The 11584-nt window shown below is 39.4% G+C and overlaps 1 protein-coding gene across 1 annotated transcript; it reads right to left on the bottom strand.

Annotated features, from left to right (window-relative positions):
• Positions 1-216: 216 nt before the first annotated feature.
• On the bottom strand, positions 217-2892 carry LOC306738032 (C-type lectin domain family 4 member M-like). Its single transcript, XM_079219862.1, has 6 exons — positions 2671-2892; positions 2290-2382; positions 1587-1658; positions 1299-1441; positions 1058-1158; positions 217-664 (listed from the first exon to the last, which is right to left on the bottom strand). The coding sequence occupies exons 1-6, from the start codon at positions 2744-2746 to the stop codon at positions 523-525; spliced, it is 627 nt and encodes a 208-aa protein (XP_079075988.1). The 5' UTR covers positions 2747-2892; the 3' UTR covers positions 217-522.
• Positions 2893-11584: the final 8692 nt, after the last annotated feature.

The following is an 11584-nucleotide window of genomic DNA, read 5'->3' as shown; positions in this document are numbered from 1 at the left end:
GTGAACAATTAAGAATAAACATCTATTTCTCAACAGCAGAAGTGAAGACTAAACTTTAGAGAACTTTCACAGTTACTGTAGAGATATAGATCTGTTTCACAACAGGAACTAAAAAGTGCTCACAATGTCAGTTATTTTTTTCTTTGAGGACTTAAGGTGAAGAGAGTTCAATTTAAAGAGGGAACGAAATTATATCCTCAAAACACACAGGCAACATGTTTTTAGATAATCATTTTAAGAAAAAAACATGGATAACAAATACATTCATACACATACAGTATATTATTTTGCATACTGGGATAGGCTACTGCCTTCCAAGACCTTTAAAAGAATTTACAATAAAATGCTGTATTTTGTGTATCGACTAATAATGTGAGTGGGAAAAGAAAATTAAGATGAATGTAAAATGTCCAGCAGAGGTTGTACAATCCATACTTGATGATTCAGTTATTTATGCTTGTAAAACATTCACATCATGTTGTAATATTGTGTATTGCAACACTGATGGGTTTGGATGCAAAGTTATAGAGCCACCACCTTTTCACAGATCCAGAAGTTTTTAACAGTACAAGGCGTATCATTCCAGCTGTTTTCTTGGTAAAAAAACCTTGTTTCTGCACAGTCTTCCGTGTTTTGGTCGTTGGGCTCCCCAGGCGTCCAGTAGCTGAAAATAGAAATAAAAATCAAAACCAAAAAAAGGCCAAATGCTGCAGTCCATGAAGAAACATTCAGTCAGAAATACATTACTGAACTGAAGTGCCTTTGAACTGTGATGCGATTGCTTTGCTTAAAAACAATGCAACAAACTACACAAATCTTTGAACTATACCCTAAAAATAAAGCCAAGTGATCCATAACTTCCAACTCTACAATACATCAACAACATACCAAAACAAATCAAAGATGGTGCAGGATTTCTTCCTCACTCGGTGGAGTGCTGCCACTTCTGTCTAAAGGGTTCATGAAGGTGGCTACCATTTTATTCAGTAATATTGCTCCAATATAGCAATACTACATTATTAATGATTGATTTAAGGGGAAAAAGTAATATATGAACCTTGTGTTGAGTGCAGTCCCGTCCACCCATTTCCATGTCCCCTCGGTCTCTCCGTCAGTCAGTCCAATCCATGTGCGCCGTTGGAATTGGTTTGCAAATTCCTTGTTCACAGTAAAAGAAAAACATTTCTAAACTTTACTTAAATGTAACCAATTTCAGCCACCTTCCATCTCGGTGACCATTGATATGATGTCACACTTTTTCTCTTGCGTCTCTGACAGGCAGATTTCACTTTACACACCTGCTCTTCTTTGCTGTTGATGATCATCAGGTCTGCTCCTCTTTGCAGACAGTCAGCTCTGCTCTTGTGCCAGGACATCTGATTAGAAGAAATGTAATAGAAACTGTGGGAAAAATACACCCATCCTTGTTGGAAGTAATGATCTGTTGAGGATAACAAAAACATAAAAATAAATGTTCACATGTCGGTCAAAGCAAAGTAGTTATATAAAACCTTTTTTTGATGTTGCTGTATTTTCTTCTTCTTTCCATGTCTTGAAGGTTTATTCAGGTTCATCTTCAGACTCACCGAAAGTGCTCAGCTTGCTCTTTAAATCTTCTCTCTCTTCAGTCAGATTTCTGATTCTTGCACTGGAACTGTCTGAAAGATACGCTTTTGTTGCGGCAATAACACAGAGGTTATGGTAGCATGTGGAAAGATCTCCACCCTTGTGTTAATTCAACCTTTGGACACACTATGTGTGCGTTTGGTCTGTGGATTAGTTCATCTGATCTGTTTTCAATACATTATTTCTAAAACTGAGTCAGTTACATGGTAACTTCTTCGGTCCCTTATATATAACCATGTGTATATCTTGTTTATAAACACAAATATAGTTAGACAGTTGTCATCTGTAACTCTATTCAATAGATTACAAACACACTAAAATTTATACACAATTACTGACAAAAACATGTGAGAAGAGTTTCATTATATTTTGTGCCTCAAAAGTGGAAAGCTCAATTCAATGTTTGCTTGATCTGATCGAACTATATAATATCAGCTTAATGTCATTATAATGCTCTCATCTCCTTCACTGGACCATGAACATAGGATGCTGTTTTATCATTGATCAACTGATAGAAAACACTCAAGTGATTAACAGAGCTTGTGCTTGTTGTTCCAACATTATGAAAATGCAGCGGTTAGTTTAGATTTTTATAATGTTTCTGTATTTTTTTCTTCTTCTTTCCATGTCTTAAGGTTTATTCAGGTTCATCTTCAGACTCACCGAAGGCGCTCAGCTTGCTCTTTAAATCTTTTCTCTCTTCAGTCAGATTTGTGATAATGGCCTCAAAATCTGGCATTCTTGCACTGGAACTGTCTGAAAGATACACTTTTGTTACAGTAGTACCACCGAGGTTATGGTAGCATGTGAAAAGATCCCACCGGTGTGTTAATTCAACCTCATCTCCTTCACTGGACCATGAACATAGGATGCTGTTTCATCATTGATCCACTGATAGAAAACACTCAAGTGATTAACATAGTTTGTGCTTGTTGTTCCAACATTGTGAAATTGCAGCAGTTAACTTAGATTTTTATAATGTTGCTGTATTTTTGTATTCTTTCCACGTCATAACGGTTTATTCAGGTTCATCTTCAGACTCACCGAAGGCGCTCAGCTTGCTCTTTAAATCTTCTCTCTCTTCAGTCAGATTTGTGATAATGGCCTCAAAATCTGGCATTCTTGCACTGGAACTGTCTGAAAGATACGCTTTTGTTACAGTAGTACCACCGAGGTTATGGTAGCATGTGAAAAGATCCCACCGGTGTGTTAATTCAACCTCATCTCCTTCACTGGACCATGAACATAGGATGCTGTTTCATCATTGATCCACTGATAGAAAACACTCAAGTGATTAACATAGTTTGTGCTTGTTGTTCCAACATTGTGAAATTGCAGCAGTTAACTTAGATTTTTATAATGTTGCTGTATTTTTGTATTCTTTCCACGTCATAACGGTTTATTCAGGTTCATCTTCAGACTCACCGAAGGCGCTCAGCTTGCTCTTTAAATCTTCTCTCTCTTCAGTCAGATTTGTGATAATGGCCTCAAAATCTGGCATTCTTGCACTGGAACTGTCTGAAAGATACGCTTTTGTTACAGTAGTACCACCGAGGTTATGGTAGCATGTGAAAAGATCCCACCGGTGTGTTAATTCAACCTCATCTCCTTCACTGGACCATGAACATAGGATGCTGTTTCATCATTGATCCACTGATAGAAAACACTCAAGTGATTAACATAGTTTGTGCTTGTTGTTCCAACATTGTGAAATTGCAGCAGTTAACTTAGATTTTTATAATGTTGCTGTATTTTTGTATTCTTTCCATGTCTTAAGGTTTATTCAGGTTCATCTTCAGACTCACCGAAGGCGCTCAGCTTGCTCTTTAAATCTTCTCTCTCTTCAGTCAGATTTTTGATAATGGCCTCAAAATCTGGCATTCTTGCACTGGAACTGTCTGAAAGATACACTTTTGTTACAGTAATACCACCGAGGTTATGGTAGCATGTGAAAAGATCCCCAACCTTGTGTTAATTCAACCTTTGGACACACTATGTGTGCGTTTGGTCTGTGGACAATACAAAACACTGTTCTAGAGATGGTAATTAAATTAGATGTTTTACCACTGCCTTTGTACTGGACCACATTATATTCTGAGGTGTTTATTATATTAAGTATATATATATGTATATATATATGTGTGTGTATATTGCAAATTTACAACTCTCAATATAAAGTTGTCCAGCTCAACACCATCTTATACTATGACCTCAATAATAAACATATAATTGAATTAACACATTTCTGACATCACCACATACTGAGCTTGGTGAAGACGTTATGACCGGGCTGTTGTTTTCACTTGCATTACTACTGGTGGTCACTGAGTGTATAATCCTTCTCACAGTTTTCATTTCATCATCACTCAAATTTAGAGACAGCTCTCTTTAATGAATAATTAAAAGCCTAACAATGAATTGAATCAGACTGTTTTCCCAGCCAAAACAAGCAGGTCAATTAAATGAAACCCACAAAGCACAAGGAGGAGCTCTGATTGTCCAGTTGCAATGTGTTGGCGGGAGTTTATAATATGCAAGTAATATATTTAGTATCCAGCTTGACCCGAGATGCAAGCTCTCATTGCTGGTATGAAGAGTTTCATCTTCATACTGACCAAAGGGAATCAGTTCTCTCTTCAGCCCGTCAGTCTCCTCACTCCGGTTTGTGCATCTTGTTTCTTTGACTGAAAGAAAGTAGAAACTCTTCTTTGAGAATTCATGTGTACATCCCATTCAACCAACGCTTTAGCCCACATGCACAAGGAGCAATGTGTGGTTCAGCATCTTGCTCAAGGCCACTTTGTCAAGAGGGCAGGAGAAGATTGCGACAGTGTGTGGTGTAATGTTTACTGGACGATACGGAAGTGTTCAGGCTAAAATGTGTTACTTTGGTTTAATAAGGTCAAACATATGAATGGAAAGTCCCATTCTGTTCTTACTCAATCTGAAAGTGATAAGCCCCATGACAATTTCTGATTATAAACTTCCCCAAACGTGTGTCACTGAATATTACTGAATTGTAAAGAAACTGTGAGGAAGCCTGAGAGCACAAACACATAAATATAATGAGGTGTTGCTTTGTTATCATTTATCAACCGATCGAAATATGGATATTTTGTCAAAAGCATAATTATAAACCGCTCAGAGAAAGTATCATATCTTGTCAATGCAATTACTCAACTGTCAGCAAGCAGATTTCCTTTAAAAAACAACCTAAAAAGCACTTTTTTTTCATAAAACAAGCTATGATTTTAAGTTTTATTTAACAATCGCTCAGTCGTCCATTGGATTTTAAAAGGTAGACACAGTTTAAAATGACTCACAGAGAGCGAGACAAAGGGAAATGTTGAGAGCAGCTTGAAGGATACACAGGAGTCCTAAGCTGACTGCAACCAGCTTGAAGAGTTTTCTCCCTGTGTGCAGAAATCAGACAGACACACAACATAATCATGCCAGTTAATTTGAGCTCTGTTGGCAGTTTGGGAGGACTGTATGTGAGGACAAAGTCAGGCAGCTCCATAAGCCATGAGGTACTTGACGATGAACTATGTCAATTAAATAAATCAAAACATGAACATAGAAGGCCTTTCGTGTAAAAATGACTCAATAAACTGACGTCACAAAGAAGCAGACCAATAATATTTTAATACATTTTCACATGTGAACTTAAAATTGAAATAGATTCTTGTTCTTGGAATTTTGAATCATCTATTAAAATCTGTATCTATATTATTAGAATGTTGAACTGTAGGTTTTCTGTCTCACCAGACACTGCAGCAGTCCCTCCAGCATCCTGTCGGGCGTCATTGTCGGGTAAATTCACATAGTCCATCTCAGATTGCTCTTTATGGATAAACCTGGCCATGTTTACCAGCTGACTGGAGAGGGACAATGCTAGATAGAGAATGTGTTTTTCTTGGGACACTTGTGTAATCCACTTCTTCATTTTTTTGTATTGCTCACATCATTGTCCTTCCTCATTTTCTCCTTGACCACAGCTTCTTCGTCCTTCAATCGCTGCTCAAACCAGAATTAAAATACCTGCAACACTTCAAAGCGGACTGCAATCTGTTTTTGAACTTGTGTTTTTGAGTTTGGGAATATACCCAGTAATATTTGTAAAGTAGGATATCTGTGCCAAATATATGCTTTCCTGCTTGTCCTCTCTGCTAGTGCACGTCTCTGCTGCGCCATTTTTTCAGAAGCAAACTTTGGCTTTAAAATTACCACAGAGTTTAATCAGAGTTATCAGAGTATTTTATACACACATCTGTCTTGTTTTTTAATTATTAATGAACAACAGATGAACTGAAGAGTTTACAGAACAGTCTTTTCATCCTTTACATTTCTTTTATAAACACAACTATTACACATAGAAACATTACGGCATTACTCTCTGATACTTCATGAGCAGTCAGTTCAGTTTGTGAATAATTGCATGTAATTAAATACATACTTCATCTGACAGTGTGAGGCATAAACCAGCAGATCATACAAGAGGAATTAAGTTAAAATATCTGTTTAATTTGCCTCAATTTGAGGACTTATGTCTCAACAGGATTTGGAGAAACTTGTCCATGCATTTATCTTCAGTAGACTTGACTACTGTAACGGTGTGTTCACAGGCCTCTGTAAAAAGTCAATCAGGAAGCTGCAGCTGATTCAGAACGCTGCAGCTCGAGTCCTCACTAAGACCAGGAAAGTGGATCACATCACTCCAGTTCTGAGGTCTTTGCACTGGCTCCCTGTCAAACAAAGAATTGACTTTAAAATCCTGCTGCTGGTTTATAAAGCACTGAATGGTTTAGGGCCTAAGTATGTTTGTGATCTGCTGCTACCTTATGAACCATCCCGGCCACTCAGGTCGTCTGGGACGAGTCCACTTTCTGTTCCAAGAGTCAGAACTAAACATGGAGAAGCAGCGTTCAGCTTTTCTGCTCCACATATCTGGAACAAGGTCCCTGAAAGCTGCAGGTCTGCTGAGACCCTCAGCTCCTTTAAGTCCACATTGAAGACTTTTCTGTTTGCTGTTGCCTTTAATTGAACCAGATTCAATTATTGCATCTCACTACTGCATTTTATTTCTCAAACTGCACTGCAACTTTTATTAAATTTTTTATTTAGATTTTTTAACTGTTTTAAATCCTGTTTTCTCTGCATTATGTTTTGATGCTTTTAATGGTTTTATGTAAAGCACTTTGAATCGCCTTGTTGTTGAAATGTGCTATACAAATAAACTTGCCTTGCCTTGATAAAACATTACAATGGTCATTAAATGGAAGTGATTTTCCAAAGTAAGATCTGAAATCTGCGTGTGGAAGACAGTGAGGTGTACTCTAATAATTCATGTTGCCTCTAGATGTGACATCTGAGCCCGTGAGGTATTTAGATCAAGAATCACAACAATATGTGCAACGCCCTCACTGGTAGAGCTTGAGATGACAAATACAAAATTCCCACATTGCTGCCAGCGCTGGGACCTCATCTGTTTCCTGATACAAAGCAGAAGTGTGCCACAATTTGAGAACCACTGGACTAGAGATTGTAACGGTAAAATTCACCCTACCCGGTGTTGAGTCTTTCTAAGCTGAAATCATGAACATCGAGAATCCAGAACTTGTCTATGAAATCATTTATTCCCTGCGCAGAGAAGAGCCATCCCCAAGCAGAGTCACTCTGGACTCTGCTCAAGGATGCACTGAGGATTCACATCTTACATGGGCACTTATATACAGAGAACAAAGATAGATTAAACCAAAGATTTCAGGTTGAGGCTAGAACAAAGGACCAGACCACCTGGTCTTCTTCCTTTCCTTGATTCATGACCTGTCGGCAGATTACAGCTACGGGAGTGGCATGCAATTAACATTAGACAGAAGGATATTTGCATTAACAGGTTTGCAAGCCACTTAAGAGGTTCCTAGACAGAATACAACAATTACATTCCTCTCTTTTGATCATACCCTTGATCAACATAATCATGAAAAGAAAAATAGTACAGTACTAATAGTAAAAATAAAACCAAATAATAAAATACATACAATTGTCATAGCTGGAAATGCTTATCAAATCGAACAATTCACCTAGATTCAAGTTGTATCGTCATAGTGCTTTCTGTAGAGGGAGGAGGTGTTATGGGAGGTGCGTCTGTCATGTGTACAATTCTAGTAGAATTAGTCCCTATCGGTGGTAACTTACATGATGCATCAACACATTTGGAATGACTGTTATGCAGGTTAAAAACAATAAACAACACATTGTTCCTCTTAGGACACATAGTCCTGGCTGTCGAAACAAATGCCATGGGCGCGATCGCTCCATCGTTGTCGTCAGTGTTCCGAAGTCCAACACAGAAGTGGCACTTTGTCTGCATTTCCTGTTGTTTTGAGTCAGCGTTGGACTGCCTATGGAACAGCAGTTGTCTGTGTGGTTGGGCTCACGTTTTCACCCGAGTCTGTAAGTGAGTCTGTCGGTGCAGGAACCTTTTTGCAATGGCTGGCATGGATCCAAGTTGCTCTCTCTGCAACTTTCACCGCTGTGTGGGTGGTGAGGAGAATTTGGAACGGTCCGAGCCACTCTTTGGAGTTCCAGGGTTTTTGTGCAAAGGTCGAAAAACCTTTAGTGAACCAAGTTGTTGTTATCATTTCAACCATACTATCTCTACTCGCATGGTCTTTACCATGCGATAACTTAGCATAGTGAGAAAAAAGATGTTTTGGGAGACAAGATTTACCATCAGGTTTGAGATATTTCAAACAACCAATTCAGCTGCCTGTGCAGAGAAATGGTGAGGAAGAGAATCATATACAAGGGTGGCACAATCTGAATTAACAACAGAACAAACACGATTATGTCCTTTGGATGGATCACGTGATTTGGACTCATCAACCTAGAGAATGAAATCAGGGTTAGGCTAATGAGTATCAGAGAGGTCTGAACGAGGAGTGCACATAACTTGGAGTTCTGCCATCCTCAAATTCTAGAAGAAGAGATTCAGGGTTAAAAACATTGCAGCGCCCAAACGTTATGATCGCATAACCGACAATATCTCTAAAAGGCTTTTTCAGCCACAGCACGGAGACAATGCGTTTGTCCTGCTGCGACCAGGTCTAGCTTACTCGAGAACTATGCTACAGGACAAAGTCTATATGAGGAGAGGCCTTTATCATGGATTAGGGCGCAAAGGGAAGTCTCCAGAGGAGCATAAATGTACCAAAAATGTTGTCTGTTGCTGCACAAATTGTAACTCGGAGTTACTAGCTTCATGTCTTTCAGCAGCAAGGTGTCTCAAAAAGTGTCACTGGCTCCGTCCCACACTGTTTCTGTGTGTGTGGCGGGGGGGGGGCAAGCAAAAGGTCATTAACATATTACACCCAAGTGGTGTCTTGAGTCAAAAATGTCAAAGTTATAACATCTATCCATCTACCTATCTAGATATTATGTGCATAAAATAAATGATTAACTAGAGGTTCTGTCAATGCTATTCCTCACATATATGAAATGTACACGTGACAACAGCTGAGCTACCCGTCTGAAACCTTGTGGTTTTCCTCAGCACAGGAAGCTTTCCAGTTGTCATGAAGATAGTTCAGTTCACGTAGTTTGTTTGAAATAGCTAAAAAATGAGTTTAGGCTGGAACACTGGCAGACCTTGAAACAGATATAAGAAGTGTGGTAGAACATTCATCTTAACATAATTAACTCTGCCTGTTAATGAAGTATAGATGGTTTGCCATCTGTCAAAGTCTGTCTTCATTTTGGTGATTAATGGAGAGAAATTCCTATTATATAAGCTCTCAAATTTACGGGTGATATAGATACCAAGATATTTGAATTCAGACTCACACTTGTGGAAAGGCAGTTGCATTCCTGGAGTCTTTATTGCCAAATTGTTTAAAAGGAAGCATTCACTTTTGGAGAAATTTAATTTATATCCTGAGACTGTCCCAAATTGCTTCAGGATTTCAATTTAATTCAGCATGTTTGAAACTGAAAGAGACAGTTTAGTAGCTTTGTACTCTGTGAAAAATACTGTAGCATCCACACTTACGACTCGTAGATCACATATATCTCAGAACAATATCTCACGTATATCCACACCGAAGCTACAGAACAGCTAACAAGTAGCTAACTACTCGTCTCACACACTTGACCGTCCCGTTTCCCCGACAGGTCAACACCCCGCCTCCTCTCTGCTCCACCAATCACAGGGCCGCAACCCGACCATCATGCACACTGCCTCCCCATGATTGGCCGGAGAGAGCGAGAGGTGATCGAGCGACGCCTCCCCACTGCCAGGCACCAGTACAATACCTTGGTTTCACTTTCATATTCTTTCTTTCATCTCTATTCCAACCTCGTTAATAAAGTAATACTATGAACCAGGTTGTTTTGTTGTCTGCATGACGCAACAATGTAAGAATACACAGACAAAGTTTTTAAGATGATCTTTTTTGAAGTCAAAACATTGTAGTTCCAACTCTGCAGACCGACGTCACTAACATCCGCCTGCCGTCGCGTCATAACTACGTCGCTTAGTGACAGTGGAGTCGGATCCTCTAAACTCCGCGGTAATCTTTTTCTAACTCCTCATGAATTCTTCCCATCTTTCCTTGACCCCGTGACGTTGTTACAGAGGTTAAGGAAAAGTGCTTCGGGTTAGACGTTAGGAGGTACTTTTTTGACTATTCGACTGCAGCCGTGGGTCGGATTTCTCCACCTGACTTCCTGGTCATTGGCCTCTGGACCTCTTTCCGGGCGTCAGGGGGGCCGCAGAATCTTCTGCGCAGAATCGATCAGCGGCGATCGGCGCGCAATGCATGCCGGTTAGATTTGTGTCCGACTTGCTCCCGACTTGCTCTAACGTCATGCACACGTGATCAACGATACTCTCACGAGATCAAGCCGGCCGTCAATTTCAGAGCCAGCCGCCGCAGTAGCTCTCCACGGACTGCGTGGCCCAGTGCATGATGGGAAACGCCTGGCTGTCGCCACATCAGAGAGCTGATTGGCTCTTAGATTTGACAGCAAACACTACGTGTTGGAGAAAATCCTATTTTATGTGTAGTTGTAATACTTAACGCTGGATTGTTGACTATTCGTCTCATGTTTAATCTTTAAACATATCTTGTGTGGTGATAATACAAAATCGTATTTATATAACACATATCTAAATGAGTAGTAATGCATTTCACAGGCAGACATAAAAAGAACAAAGGATGCAGCTACAGATACATTTCTACATAAATATATATTTACAAACACATGAATGAATCCAAACATGATCTGTAAAGTACAAGTAGACAAAAGTTCGGAACTAACAGGAAGTCATTTTTTCTTTTACTTCCTGTGTCTACTATAAAGGCAGCTGAAAACTGTCCGACTTGATTGCAGTTTATTGTCAACGCCTCCTGCTGCGGCCGCAGCTCTAACGAACGAGCCTATTGAGGATTAAAGGGATCTCTGGGTAACGGCTATCAACCCTCCCCATTCAAATGACATCACATGCAGACTGATGTTAAGCTGTTATCAATCTTAAACTTCCCTTACATTTAATATCACTTATCAATTTGCACCCTTCATACTGTTTTTTCCCGCGTGCTCCTTCAAATAATTTGATAAAATCAAAACAGATCTTTTTTTAAAGTTCTGTCTGTTTGGACATTGGGCTCGTTTTTTGTTCCGGGTGTTTTCTTTGTTGGTTGCGTAGCGCCCTCTGCTGGTTACTGTGTATAACGAAGGCAATAGGCAGCAGTTTTTTTTTTATCAACTCAACTGACAATATCAAAGCTGGAAACATTCACCACATTGTATGTCATCGACTACATCGCCATACTTTCACGGGTTAAGGGGGTCTTATGAAATTGTCCGACGCCACCAGGATTAACACTATCTGCTGATCACGTTACATCCACTGTTATGGTCATTTGGTCCAGTTCTGCAGACAAAATTAAACCTT

The sequence above is a fragment of the Taurulus bubalis genome, assembly GCF_910589615.1.
Source record: "Taurulus bubalis genome assembly, chromosome: 6".
In the NCBI taxonomy this organism is placed as follows: Eukaryota; Metazoa; Chordata; class Actinopteri; order Perciformes; family Cottidae; genus Taurulus; species Taurulus bubalis.
Note: the sequence above shows the minus strand (reverse complement) of the source record. Positions and strands in the feature narration are given on the sequence as shown.

Coding starts and splice junctions, on each gene's coding strand:
- LOC306738032 (XM_079219862.1), bottom strand. CDS start 2,746: ATGCCAGATTTTGAGGCCATTATCACAAATCTGACTGAAGAGAGAGAA. Junction 2,383..2,670: donor GAGCAAGCTGAGCGCCTTCG/GTGAGTCTGAAG, acceptor TGTATCTTTCAG/ACAGTTCCAGTGCAAGAATG. Junction 1,159..1,298: donor TCAACAGCAAAGAAGAGCAG/GTGTGTAAAGTG, acceptor ACTGTGAACAAG/GAATTTGCAAACCAATTCCA.